The sequence below is a fragment of the Ovis canadensis genome, chromosome 20, assembly GCF_042477335.2.
Source record: "Ovis canadensis isolate MfBH-ARS-UI-01 breed Bighorn chromosome 20, ARS-UI_OviCan_v2, whole genome shotgun sequence".
NCBI lineage: Eukaryota > Metazoa > Chordata > Mammalia > Artiodactyla > Bovidae > Ovis > Ovis canadensis.
The window spans coordinates 62,333,497-62,351,298 of NC_091264.1; the positions used below are offsets into that span (position 1 = coordinate 62,333,497).

Genomic DNA, 17,802 nt, shown 5'->3' on the forward strand with positions numbered 1-17,802 from the left:
TTCCACTTTTTAAATGGAATAAAAAACCTCAATAAACCCAGAATTTAAGCCCAGTTTCTGCAAAGAGTCTAATGTATAAATAGACTGACCCAGACTTCTCACTGATCATTTCCTAAAGTGCATCTTATATTGATGATTTACACTAGAGAGAGGATAACCTATTAAACCTTTTTGAACGGAAACCCTCCAAATAGCAAGAGATTAATTCAGGGAGGGTGGGGAAGACAGGAAGGGGACAGGGAAGGAAGAAGATGCAGACGGAGGGGCAGGCTCTCAGAGAGAGGTAATGACTTATCTACCTCTTGCAGAATCACCCCAGAAGGAGACTGAATCACTGTTCTCTTGATAGGGATACTCAGCAGAGTTTCCAGTCCTGAGGTGTATGATGCCAGCTGCAGTTCATAATCCTGCAGAATAACGACATTTCAGAAAAACATACGTAACTGACTTAAGAGGAGTCACTGGCAGCTACAATTCCAGTTTTAAATCACCACACTGTACTTCTGATGTCCAACCCCAAAGGCCATAACATGCTGCTAGTGTCCAAGCATCATACAATAGCATTAAACCAGTGGCACATCTTTAAGCTAAACGGAGATTTCTGCACACACCACCAGTCTAAAAATGAAGACCAGCCCACTGCCGTAAATACTGCCAGCGTATAATGAATTCAAGCTAATGGATCACAAGTGTTTATGGTTTGTTCAGGAGAGAATACACAAAAGCCATAACTGCTGTCCTCAAGAAGTTTATCATCTTTAAAGTGAATCAGAAAATAGTCAATAATGTTCTTTTTAATTAAAAAAACACAGAACACTTCATGAATTTGCATGTTATCCTTGCACAGGGCTGGGCTGATCTTCTTTGTATGATTTCCATTTTAATACTCATGCTGCCAACGCAAACACCGTTCATAATATTCTTGATGAAACACAAACACGCTTTCTGAAACCAACATACCTTAATTGAATTTGCACAAAGTTCAGCAATTTTTTGTACTTCTTCTGATTTGTCTCGTTTGCCACTTATCTCACTGTGCAAGTTCTACACAGAAAAGAAAATATTTACAAATGTTAAAGTGTACACATATTTTAAAATAAATGTTTTTTCATTCTTTAACCACTGTTGTTTCCCCCCCCCACCACCTCCCCCCCGGCTCAGTTTAAGACCTGTTCTGACCCCACAGTCTCACAGTTAAACCTCAGGAGATGAGTATGTTTTCTATTCAGAAAATAGAAAGATCTTCAACTTCTTATGATCTAAGAGGTTACTATCTAGTCAGCACTCATCTCTAGTCCTGTTAACTCAATTTGTAAGGATACTTTACTACAACATAACATTATTTCTATGTTCATAATTGCATTTCTTTGTAAATATCTCAACTGCTTTTCCTCTGGGCATTATTTAAGCATTCCCCAAATGGACTAGTGGTATTAAAGATTTATCATTTCATGAAAAGATACACACACCCCGATGTTCATAAGGGCACGATTTATAATAGTGAAGAAACGGAAACAGCCTAATGTCCATCAGCAGACGAATGGATAAGGAAGATAAGGTATATATACACAAGGGAATATTGCTCAGCCATAAAAAAACCCAACAAAATAATGCCATTTGCAGCAACATGGATGGACCAAGAGATTTTCATACTAAGTGAAGTAAGTCAGAAAGAAAAAAGACAAATACCATGTAATATCACTTATATGTGCAATCTCAAATATGACACAAATGAATTTATCTACGAAATAAAATAGATGCATAGACATAGAGAACAGACCTGTGGGTGCTGAGTGTATGTGTTGGTAGGAGACAGAGGCTGAGAATCTGGGATTAGCAGATGCAAACTTCTATGTATAGAATGGAAAACCAACATGCCCTACTGTATAGCATAGGAAACTATATTCAATATCCTACAATAAACCATAATGGAAAAGAACGTATATTTATGTATAACTGAATCACTTTGCTGTACAGCTGAAACTAACACATCAGTGTAAATCAACTATCCTTCAATAAAATACATTTTAAAAAAACTTATCACTTTAAACCTCAGTACTGCTATGAAAACCAGAGGAAAATACAGCTTATCCCCAGTGAAATCTATGCAGTGACAAATCTGCTTATACCTTCTGCTCATTCAAAAATCTCATGACGGTGTTGGAATCTCCAAACTTCATGGATTCTAAGCTATCCTGGCGGCGTTTGGCATCATAGAGCCATTTGCAGAAAGCCTGATAGTTATCACGGTAATTCCTCAGTTGCTTGATTTGTTTCTCCAGGTCCCATAATCTGGTGATAATAAGAGATAATAAAATTATCAGGGCATTGCTGCTGCTGCTGCTACTGCTAAGTTGCTTCAGTCATGTCCGACCCTGTGCGACCCCATAGATGGTGTTGCTATTGCTCTGCAGAAGTATTAACACAGAGTTACCAGACAACCCAGCAATGCCACTGGGCTCACACTCAAGAACTGAAAACATACATTCACACAAAAGTTAACGTGTGATTGTCTGCAGCAGCACGTCATCATAGCCAGAAACTGGGAACAACCCAAATATACATCCGATGATGGAAGAATAAACAAAAGGTGGTATAGCCATGCAACGGAATATTATACAGTCAGAAAAAAGAAGTGAAGTACTGACATGCACTACACCATGGGTGAACCTGGGAAATATTATGCTAAATGGAAAAAAAAGAAAAAGTCACAAAGGACCACATATCGTATCTTTCCATTCATATGAAGTATCCAGAATAGGCAAATCTATGGAGCCAGCAAGTACAACGGTGGTTGTTTGGAGCTGAAGGGTTGGGAGGAAACAGGGCAAGCTGCCAGTGGGTACAAGGCGTTTTGTTTTTGGCCATGCCACGCAGGTGCGAGATCTTAGTTCCTTGTGAGCGTGAGTGAAGAGTTAAGTGAAAGTTGCTCAGTCGTGTCTGACTCTTTGCAACCCCATGGACTACAGAATCCATGGAATTCTCCAGGCCAGAATACTGGAGTGGGTAGCCTTTTCCTTCTCCAGGGGATCTTCCCAACCCAGGGATTGAACCCAGGTCTCCCACATTGCAGGCAGATTCTTTACCAGCTGAGCCCCAAGGGAAGCCCTTAGTTCCCTGACCAGGGATCAGACCTGTGCCCCTGCAGTGGAAGTGGACAGCCAGGAAGTCTTCCGGGTTTCTTTTTTAGGGTGATGAAAATGTTCTAAACTTGGAATGTGGTAATGGTTACACATTCTGAACTTACTAAAAACAACTGAATTGTATACTTTCAACTGTGAATTCAAGGCGAATTGCATGGCGTGTGAATTATATATCAATAAAGATGCTTTTAGGAGGTGTTTTCAGGAGATGTTTTCAAATCCTCATTTGTAGTAAGACATTTCTTTTGTATTAAATATAAGATTTAATTTTCACAAAATTTTGGAGAATGCTCCCTCAGAGTCACTACTCCTTCCAATAAACGGTCATAACAGGAGTTTAGGGGGCACAGAAGAGCCTGATCAGCGGCTTCCCTTATTTCCCTATGAGCCTGGAGGGTACCCGACATATGTGAGTTCAAGCCTGGCTACTGGGATGAGGTCTCTTCCACTCCCAACAAAGCTGCCAGTGTGCGAAGAGAGCACCTAGGATGCCAAACTGACACACAGAACAAGACCTCTGATCTCTTGTTTTAGATTTTGGCCAAGCCACAAGGCATACAGGATTTCATTCCCCAACCAGGGATCAAACCTACACCCTCTGCATTGGAAGCACAGAGTCTTAAACACTGGACCACCCAGGAAGTCTCCAGAACCACTGTTTTCTTTAGTGATGACTTCAAGTGCCATTATATTGGGAACAACCAAACGGGCAGAAAGTGTGGGAGGAGCCTGGCTCACCTGTAGTCTATCTGTTTATCGATTCTTTGCCAGCGATCTGTCAGCTGGGTGACCTTTTCGCTGAACTTGCCCAGGTCCAGGTCATACAGTGGATACTGCTGTGAAGTCTGGGAGTGGATCTGCTGGGCTTTCTGCAGTTCAGTCTTCATGGTGGCCAACAAGGACTTCTTCAAGTTCAAGTCATTTTTAATTTTCTATCACAGCAGAAAAAAAAAAGTACAAATTAACCTCTTTCCCACTTGATGCTACACTGCAAGGAAAATATCTTTAAAGACTGCATTTCCTAATATTTGTGCTAATGACCTAGTTTGTTGTGCTAACTCAAGAAAAAAAAAAGAATTGGAAAAAAAATTGATGTGTACGTCGGTTTAAGGAATGCCACATATCACACTCCATTCCATTCCTGGAAAATTATAAAATCTATTAATATATTTGGGCTTCCCAGGTGGCACAGCGTTAAAGAATCTGCCAGCCAGTGCAGGAGATGCAAAAGATACATGTTCAATCCTGGGATGGGAGGGTCCCCTGAGGAAGGAAATGGCAACCCACTCCAGTATCCTTGCCTAGGAAATCCCGTGGTCAGAGGAGCCTGGCGGGCTACAGTCCATGGGATCACAGAGTCAGACAGGACTGAGCACCCACACACTAATTTATTTAACATCATATCTCAGGCTCTGAGAAGTACCACAGTACTAGGTTCAGTTGCTAAGTCATGCTCCACTCTTTATGACCCCAGGGACCATAGCTCGCCAGGCTCCTCTGTCCATGAAACTTCCCAGCAAGAATATTGGCGTGGGTTGCCATTTCCTTCTCCAGGGGATCTTCTCGACCCAGGGATCAAACCTGAGTCTCCTGTGTCTTTTTGGGCAGATTCTTTACCGCTGAGGCATTGGGGAAGCCCACCCCAGTACTATAGTACCAGCTTAACTAGGCTTAACTCGCATTCCCCAGGCTAATCTCACTACAAGCGACCTTCTCAGGTAGGTCCTGCCAACGTGCTCTGGACAAGAGCGTTCTGGGGATAACAGCTGATGTCAACCACATGTGGCCAACAAAATCCAGTAATCCTCCAAAGTCATGAAGACATAGCGAAGCTTTATCACTGGGGACTGAGTGCTCCTGCATTTTTTTCCGAAATAAACCGGGCTGCTGCTAAAACTCCTCTTATTACCTTGAGTCCACAGCGGTAAGCCTCCACTTTATCCAGATCTAGGCACACGGTCTCCTCTTCCGTAAGTCTGGCCTCATAAACCTTCAACATGTCTTCTGTCTGGAGAATGGCCTGCAGGAGGGCTCTCACGGCGCACAAGCTGTCGGGAGCCAAAAAGGCAGATAAAGTTGCTGATGACACAATTAGACTTTGGCTCTTGTCACTCTTCATAAAAGGGAACGATATTAAAGCAGAGAAAAATTGCATTAATGGAAGAATGCTAAGCTCTGGCCTGAAGAGGCTGCCTTTGTTAGAAGAGACACCAGAGTTCAGAACAGAGGGACTGGAGCCCTAGGCTGGAGGATCCTCTCCCAGAAGCACAGAAAATGTGAGTCCCTCATAAAAAGACAAACCACAGGCAACCAGCACATAAAGCAAATGGAGTCTCACAAAATGAAGGTTGAGAAAAGCCAAATATCTGAGGTCAGTGTCGGTCGTGTTTACCTATTTAAGTAGCCATCCGTCACGCCGTTGATATTTTCCAGTTTCTGAAACAATCCAAATACCTCATTCTGCAAATAGCAATATTTTTCCGAGCCTCTGAAGTTGGCTAGCATGTCCTTCAGCTGGTTGAGAACTTGAGCAATGGCTTGAGAATCATTCTGTACGCTCTGTCCAGAAAGAAGGAAAGCGCCTTTGATTTAGCTGTATGCCTGTCACCATCCTTCATGCCCTCAAAAAGCCCACAAAATGTGAATGATTCAAGAGAGAGTTGACCCTTCCTGTCCTTCATCAGGGAGGCCTTACCAGCACTGGGTTGATCAACCCTCTCCCTTAGAAAGTACACCTCAGACATTCCAATGCCGTGCCCAGGCCTGGCTGAGCAGAAGCAATGACTGAGCCTGATGCCGAAGCATCTGGGCTGCAGTCCCAGCTCCGCGGCTCTTACACCCCTTCCCCCAGCCAAATCTCTCCACGTCCATTTCCTGTTTGCAAAGAATATCTTTCTACCTGTCTAACCCACATCATACGCTGTCTCAGGCAGAGGCCGAATTCATGCTTGTGAAAACTTCGGAAATCTACAAAGCACTATATTGCAGAAAAGGAGGAACACTGCAGCCTGATTCAGCAGCCCATCATCTAACAGCAAAGACAGTTCAATCCCCAGCCTGGTATTGTTCAACAAATTCAGAAGCACAGGAAAGGAAAAAGGAAGTCGGGCCAGAAGCCTTTTATTGAAAGCGAAGGTTTCAATAGGTTTAAACCTAAAAACGTTTTAACCAGGAGGTTTTTTCCATTAGTTCTCGGTTAAATATAAATATACCTGGAATCAAGCAAAATAATAACGAGCGCCTACCTTGAGCTCGTTTATTTTCACTGTGATGTGGTGGGAAGACCCCTGATCTGCCAGAAGGAGGTTCTTCAGGGCCATCCTGCTCTCACAGAGCTCCATCTGCCGGCGTATCTTCTGGAGCTCTATCAACATCCACGTTTCTTGCTTGTCATTTTCTCTGTTGGTTTCAATTACTTTATTATGGTTGACGTCTTGGCAGGTTCCAAGGTGAGTGATTTCAGTCGTGGTTACTGTAAAAATGTTAGGACCACAAAAATCAGAGAATTCCCGTCAAGAAGGGTGCGAGGCCTCAAGAAAACAGCTAGGCTGCATGAGAGTGTTGCTACTTCCTTGGATTGGGTTCTGAAAACTTAGTGTCTTTTTCTTTCTTTTTGAACTTTTTATTGTGTATTGGGGTACAGTCGATTAACAGTGCTGTGATAATTAATAGCTTCAGGTGAACAGCAAAGGGACTTAGCCATACATATACATGTATCCACTCTCCTCCAACCTAAGTGACTTTTGAAACGTGATCTTTCAAAGAAGTGATTCCAAAACAAGCTTTGGGCAAACTACGTCCTTTCTTTCGAAACCTGCACGTATGGTGGCTGCGAAGAGAGAGCCAACCTGTCTGGTGCTGGGGGTGGCCGGGCAGCTGTATGACCAGGGTCTGGTAGTGCTTCTGGGCATCTGTGAACTGGGTCTGCATCTTCCGCTTGTCGTCGTCTCCGAACATCTCCGAGCCCTGGCTGTTCCTGATGAACTCTTGGTAATGCAGCTCGAGGTCAGAGATGGTCTTCATGTAGTCTTCCTGCCGCATGGTTTTCAGCTGGAAATAAACCCGGCGGAGGTGTTTCTGGCGGCCCCACACAGTGGCCAAGGGGAGTTTGCTGGGAAATGCACCATGCTGGGGGCGGTGGGAGGGAAGCTGGGTGGGGAGCGGAGGGTAGTGGCCTGAGGCATCGCCCCTCAAGGACCCATTAAGACAGGTCTTTGAGGATTTAGACCTTGCTCCTAAGAACCACAGCAGCGAGTTGTCAATTTTTTTCTTCCTATGAGATTTTCTTCTTCAAAGGAAACAGGACTCAGAAACCCCAAGAGTCAAGTGGATCACAGCAAAGCTGCTCTGACTAACAGTGAAGGGAAGCCTCCAGACTTACCCTCCCTGCCGTCTGCCCCTGTCCTCCCGGAGGACCTCTACCCCTGGGGTTCTTGGACCACAATCTGAAAACTACCGGTCTAGGGTAGCTAACGCTTTGGATTCCAAGAATCCTACCCTACCTTTTACTTCTGTGCTATCCAGTCAATAATTATGACCTCATTTTCCATTATGTCTATTAAGGGGAAGGGGACCCAGAGGATCACAGGACCACATGCCTTTGCCAGGGACTTCTGGCTTGTTGGGTAACTTTAATTAGTTCTCTGTCTGGTAAGCAGCCCGGTGCCATTCCTCCCATCTGTGTTGGATGAACTAGAACCTCTAAGGAAGGCTCAGCTGACTCTCTTGCTGACCCCAAAAGCATCAACTACACAGCTAGGTTTGTCTGGTAGAAACCACAGCGCGGGGAGTGGCTGGACAGCCCCTCTGGGCAGCAAGGGGGTCCTGAGGACCTACCTTGGCGATGGTCATGGCCTTGATCTTCTCGATATCAATCATGCAGTAATGCCAGGACACCAGGCTCTTCATGTTGATGTAGAGCTGGTTCCACAGGGCCAGGATGGCTTCGTAGTACTGCTCGATCCTAGGAGGCACAAGGGAAAAACACACGGGCCTGGCTCTCCAAGTTCATCCCGAAGGGGAAACCTGGCCCCATGGCACAGAAAGCTCAAAGGAGAACTAACAGAGCAACGGGCACGTGGAACAGCTGCAAAACATCAGCATTTCAGTGAGGACTTCCCCAGCAGCTCAGCGGCGAAGGATCCGCCCGCAATGCTGCAGACTCGGGCTTGATCCCTGGGCCGGGGAGATCCCCTGGAGAAGGACATAGCAACCCACTCCAGTATTCTCACCTGGGAAGTCCCATGGACAGAGGAGCTGCTGGGCTCCAGTCCATGGGGTTGCAAAAGAGCTGAACTCAACTTATCAACTAACAACAACATTTTGATGGATTTGGACCAATACCCAGAAGTATACTCTCAATGACTGACATGGGTTTAGATACACTGGAATAATTTTGGTTGAAACACACAGTACAATTTGGGGTGGTTGGGTTATTTGTCAGCAACTTTTTAATTGATAGAGGTCTGACTCCATGCACACTGGCAGGGAGAGATGGGTCTTGGGTCGTAGAACTCTGATGGCTTCTGGGGTTTGGAAATATTCCTTAGGCTACGCTCACCCCACCTTGAACGGGCTGAAGATTTCCTTTATAAAACATTTGGGAAAATCTGCCCTGGACAACCTGTCAAGCGAATGTTCCAGCTACTTACTGATGAGCCAAATGTTTATGTGAAATGTTTAGCCACATATTCTGTTTGTGGCTACATGTCAGACTGTGTGTGTGTGTGTTCAGTTGCTCAGTCGTGTTCAACATTTTGTGACGCCATGGACTGTCCATGGGATTCTCCAGGCAAGAATACTGGAGTGGGTTGCCTTTCCCTTCTCCAATATGTCAGGCTACCAATTGCCTAAAAGGAGGAAGAATTCTGAAACCACGCCTTTCAAGTGCATGGTCAAGATGAGTTCCTCTACTGTCAAACATTCTTTTTCATCTTCCAATGATGAGTACAGTATCTTCAACATAAAACCTCAAGACAAGGCAAAGGGCCCTTCACCGGATCCCACTTTGGGGTAGATGACAGATGTGTGGAGCGGTGTGTCTGAGTTTTTGTACCGGGGTCGGCCACACTTTTCCCCACCCATGTCCACATCACGGCCAGCAGGAACTTGAACTACATACTTGCTTGAGAGGTCCACGGCCAGAGGGTTGGGCGGAGGGATGATGAGGCCCACGGAGGGCACCAGCATGTCCACGCCCCCTGGGCCAGTCACATACCACTTGCTCCGCTCATTGTTGTCTTTCAGGATACATTCGTCCCCTTTGTGGACAATTTTCTGCAAGGCAAGCAGCATCATGTTTTGGCTTGATCCACAGGCTCACATTTGTATCTTTTTGCTCAAAAAAACAGAAGCAGCCACAAGGACAACACGCAAAGTGTTGCAGCTTTGAAACACTTTAATTTCTCCTCCATTCAAGCTGACCTTGACACAACCCAACAGGACTGATGCTTTAAATACAACAGGTGAGTCTACAAGGTGTATCTGAAGGGAATTAGGAGGAGTGACTTTCCAGGACACAGCCAGGGCAGTACCCCGGTGATGGGATAAATCCTTTTATAAAGCAAAAACTCACCTCTTGACTTTTCTACACTTGTGAGTTTTTGTTTCATATAGTAGATTTCAGTGTGTGGACATCACACCTCATTCACTTGTTAAAATTTTTAAATAAAAACAAAAAATTTCTGGTATCAGGTCCCCCAAAAGACAACTTTCTAAATTAACTCCAGCATCTAAATTGCTTCTTTTCTAAATTAACTAGATAGCTTCTTGAAATGGGTAAATTATGACATCTATCTTAATTATTAACGTAACAAGTTTGACAAGTAGGTATTTCGATCTCCATTTCAATTTCTTTCTTCTCTCCAGCCAAGTTCTAAAACCATTTCTGCATGGTAGAATAAACTTGATTGTTTTATAATGTTCATCTCATCAACTAGTCACATTTTCATTTATTAAATCCTCCATAATTTTTATAAGAATATAGAGTTGTGGGAAATTCATGAAAACTTGCTAAAATGGAGCCATCTTTCCATATAAATGTTTGTATTGACCATAGAGCCTACAGAACTGATGCGTTCATTTAATGCATAAAATCCACAATGACATTCCCTTTACATGCAGCATAGTGGCCATGTATCTTATTTGCTTTTAATCTCAGAAGAAAAGAAGTCTTAAGCCTTAAAACAATTAGAATAGTTTAAAAATACTTATTGTCCTACTTATTGATAATTATCACAGGATTCAGAACAAAATCACTCCATTCTTTCAACAGCTTCGCCTTTGTATACAAAATAATTTACTAGGGTGTTCCCTGAAACCTAAATTCAGTTCTGCTCTCTCGATGGACAGAAATCCATCCATAGAGAAAGGGAAAACTTTGGCAGCATTCTGAGTAACAGCACACACCTGGTCCTGTTTGTAGTCGCAGAGAGCCCTCAGAATAATGGGTTTATTGCTTCTGTAGTCTGGGTTACGCGGTTTCAGCTGCACAATCTTCTTGGACTTGTTTACCAAGCTCTGCACCTGGCGCTTGTATTCAAGGATTTTCTCCCGTTCTCTCTGCAATTGCAAATAAAATCATCCTTGAACGTACATACTCTCTGAAAATTAGGTGAGATCTTGAAATGGCATTCCTATAGCTATCAGGACAATACAAATTAGGCCCTGCTGTAGTTGCATTAGCTGTAAAAAGCCACCCATTCATTTGTGTGCAGGGACCACGGGTACCTTTCATAAGAAGCCACTACACAGGCAACACAGCCATGAATTAGGGGGGCAGGAAAGCATATCACTGTGTGAGAGGACTATGCTGATAACATGTGACGTACGCTTTTCCAGCACTTTTACAAAGGGATCTTCATGTTAAGTCATCAGTGTTTTCTCCCTTTTTGTTTAGAGCAACGGTAACTACTGAAGCAGAAGTAATCTGCAACAGTAGCTAAGCGTGCAGAGAAATGTATTTGAGAAAAGCCACTGAAAGTGAAGACAAGGTTTGCTTGAGCTTTGAGCATTCACTGCTCTGCAGAGCAACACAAATCCGAACAGCAGTCTGGATCCACTGGGGGGTGCGTTTATTTTATTCCCAGGAAAGGGCTTGCATCTGAGACTCTACCTCCAGCTCCTTGATCTGCTCCAGCAGGCGCTGCAGGGGCGTGTTCTTGTCACAAGGGTACTTCTTCCTGATGGAGTCTTGGAGACCCTTCAAGTAGGCTTCCGTCGACTGAGCCTCTTCAAAAAACTGTGAAGGACGGGGGTGACTCCACGTCAGTTAAAAGCAACTGAACACGCAGCATCACCTAATACTTCAACTTGCAGGAGTATCTTTCCTACAAGTCTATCTGACAGGTGGTTAAAGGCAAAGATGAGAGCAGAAACTTACAGGCGCGTGCGAGACTATCTGAAAGATAGGTGACTCGTCTACGCTCCTCTAAGCTAAACCCCAACAAACAGTATTTATGCAATATTGTAAATACTGTTGTCAGTGCTTTTTCAAACACATTCAAAAGAGAAGGCATCAAGACCCAAAAGACAGTTAAACGGTTACTGAGGATAAAAACCTGAAAGTAGGCAGCGTTTTCTTTGAGATGAACATCAATGCATTTGGTGATCTGAAGAATCCAGCTCCACTGGGTCTGCAGGGTGTCCATGTAGGCCTGAAACGAGAGAACAGCAGCCGTCTCTCCACCACCCAGCCGTAGAGAGGCATCCGTCAATCCACAGATGGGTGAGCATCAATGAGAAGTATAAAGCAGTTTTTAAAATTTAATTCCAAATCAAGTAAAGTCTTTTCTAAAAACTGAAACTAGAATTTCCCAACAGGAACCTTTTGGTATGGTAGAAATTAAATTTTAAGACCAGTTGGAAATTCCCTGGTGGTCCAGTGGTTAGGACTCAGAGCTTTCACTGCTGTGGCCCCAGGTTCAATCCCTGGTCAGGGAACTAAGATCCTGTAAGCTGTGCAGTTAAAAAAAAAAGACCTAGTTTAACAAATGGGTATCCTTACAAGTATTAGTTAAAATATTCATCCAAATGACATAGCTCCTGACCAATCATAACAGACCAGTCAGAACAAGGATAAAGCAGGGGCATCAAGTCCTATTCCTGTTCAGCTGTTAGATCATGAGGAGTTTCAAGGAGAAATGGTGCAGGACCCTATGGTCCGTGCCCCCTACCCCCTCGCTCATGTCCTCAAACTGCCTCTTGTCTGTGGAAAAACTTTACCCAAACAATGAGCTTAATCAGAGAAGTGAGAAAATGCAGAAACAAAGGAATACGGTCCAACATGACTAAATATTAATAGTTTATTCAATAAGCAAAGTTCCTCCTCAAGGGCTATATCCTGTGAGTTGTCCTGTACATACTGAAACCTCCACCAGGTGGAAGAGGTCATCTCCATGAGGACTAGATTGTCGGCATGACATAAGCTGCCGCAGTTCTGAGAACTGGCCTCAAATAAATGTGAACAAACCGATCCTGAAACTAAAGGCTAACTGTACTTAAAAGCATCAGGACAACACCAATCATCACCGCATGACTAATTTTGAGATGACTATCAGAGCTGACTGTGCTATTTCTGCATATAGCCCCTCCCACCGTCCATAAAAGCTCTTGCCCACTGACTGTCAGTAGAGGGAGTCAGCCTTTGGACAAGGAGTCTGCCTTGAGCACATCCCACAGATCACAGTCTAGGACAGAGGTCAGCAAACTACAGTTCAAGGGCCATATCCGGCCCACTACTTGCATTTATAAATAAAGTTTTATTGGCAAACAGCCACATTCATTCAGTTACATGTTGCTACAGTTGCTTTCACACTACAATGGCAGAGTTAATTTCAACAAAGACTAAATGGCTTGTCAGTCTAAAATAGTATATTATTTGATTCTTTCCAGAAAAAGTTTGCCAATCCCTGGTCTAGGGTGTTGATAAATAAACTTGTCATGGCTTTGCAATGGGCAAAAACTACTCATTCGTATAGTCTTTCTTGTTTCTTGGGCAGTCTTATTTTTTGAAAAGTATCCCTTTCTTCCCTTGATAAAAGTAAAAATCTCATGAAACTCACCTCAATTTTGTCTGAAGCTGGATGTTGATTGAGGACAAGTTGGTCACTCTCTTGTTTAAGCTTATTGAGCTCTTTCTCCTTAACCTCCAGCTGACTCATGCGTATCTGTGAATGAAAGAGAAGCAAATCCTCTAGAGCAAGTCACTGGCAGCTTTCCATCCCTCCCACCATCCTTAGAGGAATCAAATACAAAACTGCATCTTGGAAAGTACAATGCCAGAGAACCGTGTGATGCGTTCCTCAAGAACTGCAGCATTTTTAAGACCGGAAAGGATGCCTGAGATCCAGCATGTGGCTGAGGCCAGACCAGCGACCTGTCTCATCCGAATGCACACAGGTGAAGTGACAGAGTCACAACACATACTTGTTGTGGTTCAGTCCCTAGGTCGTGTCCAGCTCTTTGTGACCCCATGGACTGTAGCCCACCAGGCTCCTCTGTCCATAGGATTCTCCAGGCAAGCATACTGGAGTGGGTTGCCATTTCCTTCTCCAGGGGATCTTCCCAACCCAGGGGTCGAACCCAGGTCTCCTGCACTGCAGGCAGATTCTTTACCACTGAGCCACCTGGGAAGCCCACAACACATACTGAGACTGTCTACTTCTCAGGTCTAAGCCACCACGTTCTTCGGTGTACACTGGGGGACATCTGACTGAACTGCCTCACTCCTCTGTCTTCTGAGATGCTAAGCACCGAACTGCCTGCCTTAAGTTACTGAAAAGCCTTCAGGAAGGAATGGTTTTTCACGATCTCCCCGCCAAGGCTGAATGACAGGCGGCCGATTGAATGATTACAAACGTGTCTGTCGCCGACGTGCGGCTCCCGGGGGCTTACCGAGAAGGCCTCCTGCTTCTGAGCGATGTTGGTGTTCCTGTCGCTCCAGTCGTACAGCAGCTCCTCCTCCTCGCAGTCGTTGATCCACATGATCTCACGGGACGTGGCCTGGATGATGTTCTGCAGCTGCCGCAGGTGGTCCATCCTCTCGAAGGACGCTTTCTGCACAGGACGGTCAGAGCAGCGTTAGGACAATGTGCAGATGGGTGGTGCTCCCTGCAGACACCACAGATAAACCCTGGCTGGTTCCTTTCACCAACAAAAACCCCAAGAAGCAGTCAAATGCTAATTTCTTGCATTCAGTGATCAGCTGGGAGATGGCAAGGACCCACCCAAACTTAGGAACAAGGGGACAATTTTAGATTCAATGAACTAGCTTGATTCGGATGGGTCTTGACTCATACACTAATGTTTGGCTTCACTAATTAGCTTTGGACCATAAAGAGAAAACAGATTCTTCAAAAGATAAATCAAGCTCTCTTTGCCCTCTCCAAGGTCCCCGAAATTCAAAGTGTCATCACCTTGGAAAACAGCCGTGTCGCCACTATCCATGTTATTTAAATATCATTGCCAACAGGGAAACACTGGCAAAGTGAAGACAGGGTGACTCAAATAGGTAGAAGAATAGAAAGATCTCTTTTTACCAGTCAAGGAATTGATTCAGTTTGTCATAAAATGGTAAGGATGGTCTGGAAAACCACTCTCTAAAGAAAACAAGTCTTATTTTTGCTTATATTTTGTAAAAAGGCTGCAGTTCACAAGTGGAAAAGCTTTATGTCTTTAACTGCAAGTATTTAACAAGGGCTATTGACGGGAGCCTTCAACTTGCAAACAGAATAGCACTGTCTTCAGAAACAATTCTTTTAAAATTCCCTTATAAAGAAAACACAGCAGCAGAAATGAAATTAGCACCTGCAAGTCCCTCCTATACTTCCGGGTACTTCCAGAGTCCTTAAGGATAGCGCCAAGCAGGTGCTTTAATCCCCAGGTCCACACTTACAAGACCGAACTGCACTGAACACAGAGCTTTCAGAATAAGTCATCTTACCAGCAGGTTTTCATACTCCTCCTCCAGCTGGTAGATTGCAGATTTCTCCCGCTAGAAGAAGACCAACAGTGAGTTAACTATTTAATTCCCCTTGAGGGTTTACATAGAAAGAACAGCCCTTCTAAACCTCCTTCTGTCAAACACATACTAACTTCCGATTCCCCAGTAGCAAGAAGTAGCTGCTCTATGGAAACTTTTTGACTTTTCCCAGTCGGTCTGGAGGCAAATTTCACTGGCCTGGTGGCGGCACCTCTACAAAGTTAAGGGCTCATCACTATCACTTACAGACTCGCTGTTACACAAACTTTTAAAAGTTTGAAAATATCACTTAGGACTCCTCAGAACTTAGAGAAAAGAGGGAGACCTGATCAGATACTCAAGTAGACAAGAGTAGGTAAAAAAAAAAAAGAGTGGAAGAAGTAAGGACGAGCATCTCGGGCTAAGGACAAAAGTCAGTGATGTAAATGGTACAAATGAACTTTATCAACGAAGCAGAAACAGACCCTATGTAGACAAGAGCCTGGTTGCCAGTGGGGAGTGGGGTCAGGGGGTGGACTGGGGGTTTCGATCAGCAGACGTAAACTAGTATATATAGGATGGAAAACAACAAGTTCCTACTGCATAGCACAGGGAACTGTGTTCAATATCCTGCGATAAGCCATCGTGGAAAAGAATATGAAAAATACTGTATACATGTATAACTGAATCACTTTGCTGTACAGAAGTTAACCACAACACTGTAAATCAACTGTACTTCAATATTCAAAAAAATGCCTACAGGCCAAGATGAAAAAAAAAAACCAAATTCCCAGTCTGTTGGGGAAGAAATCGCGAACTCGTGTTTGAGCCCACACTGCCTGGGATGCTGTACTACAGCAGCCTTCAGTACGCTGTTGGGAGCCTCTGCAAAGAAGAGTTCCAAGTACCAGGTCGGCTTTGATCTTGTCCAGCTGCCAGCGGTAGTCCCCGATGGCGTTGTGGATGCTCCTGTGGCTGCTGATGTGCTGCTCCACCGAGGCCAGGTCCACGCCCCAGGTCATCATGTCCATCTCCGCCTGCCAAGGAGACAGAGGGCCCTTATTTCCAACTCCCTCCTCGACAGCACCCCTGGTGGCCAGGCGGCCACGGTGCATATGAAGCTTCCACTCAGATACAAATGAAGCTGTAACTAATCAATATTTTCGAAACCAAAAAAAAAAAAGTTTGTAAAGGCTGCTGCTGCTGCTGCTGCTGCTGCTAAGTCGATTCAGTCGTGTCCGACTCTGTGCGACCCCACAGATGGCAGCTCACCAGGCTCCTCCGTCCCTGGGATTCCCCAGGCAAGAACACTGGAGTGGGTTGCCATCTCCTTCTCCAGTGCATGAAAGTGAAAAATGAAAGTGAAGTCGCTCAGTCGAGTCCGACTCCTAGTGACTCCATGGAATGCAGCCTACCAGGCTCCTCCGTCCATGGGATTTTCCAGGCAAGAGTAGTGGATTGGTGTGCCATTGCCTTCTCCATTGTAAAGGCTAGGAAATCCCAAACAGTTCGTGGGGGTTGCCCAATACAGTAAAAGCTGGGGGTTCCCTCAACTTATCTGCCCCCATCTCAAGATGGGCTGAGCAGAGATGATTCTGTAATGAGATCCTTAAAACCTAGACTGTGCACACTGAAGGAAAAAAAAATCTACCTGTGTGTGTCCAAGTGACCTGTGTGTATAGACAGCTGCGATTGCAAATCTATGTATGACACAGTGTGATAAAATACTGACAGAGGTTTCCATATTCAGCTGTTTTTAAATGTGCATCAGAAATAGTTCATTAAGCTCAATCAAGTACTACTTCCCAAGCTTAACAGTTGACCGAAGACAATTTTTCATTGTTTATTTCTTTAACTTGTTTTGAGTAATGCAGTTGTTGACTCTTTAAATCCAGAAGTTAGCACTGCCTTTTGGGTTGCAAAACTCTCCATGGCCCATTTCAAAGAAGTGACAATATAGCTCCAACACCTTCAGTTCAGTGAATACTTGTAATATGAAGATCACGGATTTATGTTAGCTTTCTAAAAAGTAAACCTAACTTTCTAATTTGCATCTCCATTACTTCAATTTCAGAGTGCCAAAAAATAAGAATCAAACATATTATTTCACAAGTTGCATACTGGAGCGAGTCTATCATCTCGTCTTTCTTTGGCATGAGCTCATGTAAATTGCCAAATCTCTCGGACACAGCGAGGGCAAACATTCCAGAACGGTATTGCAGCAGGAACAACACCCGCTGTTCTAAGCCCCGTCCACGTTCTCATGTACTTGACGAGCCTTCAGAAAAGGCAGCCCACCAGACAACTGTAAGTCACCCAGGACTCTGACCTTGCCCTCCCATGGTTCCTTTCAACCTTAAAGCAAAGCAAGCGAGGGCACCGGGAAGTTAATGAAATGACCAACCCCGCCTTCATTACCAGCCAGGTGTGCAGTATCTGCCCTGCTCATCAGCAGAAACACTAATCAGGGAAACAAGACCCTGGCCCAGGAGTTGTGTGACTGTGTGCCGACTGTGCTGCTGGAGACACCTCTCCCTTATCAGCTGGCCCTGCGGCTCAGTCCCCCGGGAGCGACAGGAAGAATGCAGGCTTGGAGGAAGCAGGGGTAGGAGGAAAGGGCTGGAGAACCTCAGAGCAAACCGGCAATAAGGGATAAAGCAGCTCACAGTTCTTTTGAAACCCTCATCAATATCATCTATT

The 17,802-nt window shown here is 44.5% G+C and overlaps 1 protein-coding gene and 2 non-coding genes across 4 annotated transcripts in view; 1 reads left to right on the forward strand and 2 right to left on the reverse strand.

Moving 5' to 3' along the window:
* DSP (desmoplakin) overlaps positions 1-17,802 on the reverse strand; it is a 43,905-nt gene that overhangs the window by 8,651 nt on the left and 17,452 nt on the right. For both annotated transcript variants that reach the window (XM_069564272.1, XM_069564271.1), the window contains exons 5-21: positions 16,011-16,139; positions 15,085-15,135; positions 14,037-14,198; positions 13,205-13,309; positions 11,702-11,797; positions 11,257-11,382; positions 10,551-10,703; positions 9,265-9,419; positions 7,980-8,106; positions 6,992-7,193; positions 6,389-6,615; positions 5,536-5,702; positions 5,053-5,191; positions 3,882-4,075; positions 2,130-2,292; positions 961-1,044; positions 300-407 (exon numbers count right to left, since the gene is read on the reverse strand). In XM_069564272.1, coding sequence (XP_069420373.1) covers positions 300-407; positions 961-1,044; positions 2,130-2,292; positions 3,882-4,075; positions 5,053-5,191; positions 5,536-5,702; positions 6,389-6,615; positions 6,992-7,193; positions 7,980-8,106; positions 9,265-9,419; positions 10,551-10,703; positions 11,257-11,382; positions 11,702-11,797; positions 13,205-13,309; positions 14,037-14,198; positions 15,085-15,135; positions 16,011-16,139 — 2,388 coding nt within the window. The remainder of the gene's footprint in view (positions 1-299; positions 408-960; positions 1,045-2,129; positions 2,293-3,881; positions 4,076-5,052; positions 5,192-5,535; positions 5,703-6,388; positions 6,616-6,991; positions 7,194-7,979; positions 8,107-9,264; positions 9,420-10,550; positions 10,704-11,256; positions 11,383-11,701; positions 11,798-13,204; positions 13,310-14,036; positions 14,199-15,084; positions 15,136-16,010; positions 16,140-17,802) is intronic.
* Positions 803-908, reverse strand: LOC138426081 (U6 spliceosomal RNA). The gene has a single exon (XR_011251508.1). It is a non-coding gene; the product is annotated as a U6 spliceosomal RNA (small nuclear RNA).
* TRNAE-UUC (transfer RNA glutamic acid (anticodon UUC)) lies at positions 12,011-12,083 on the forward strand. Its single transcript has one exon. It is a non-coding gene; the product is annotated as a tRNA-Glu (tRNA).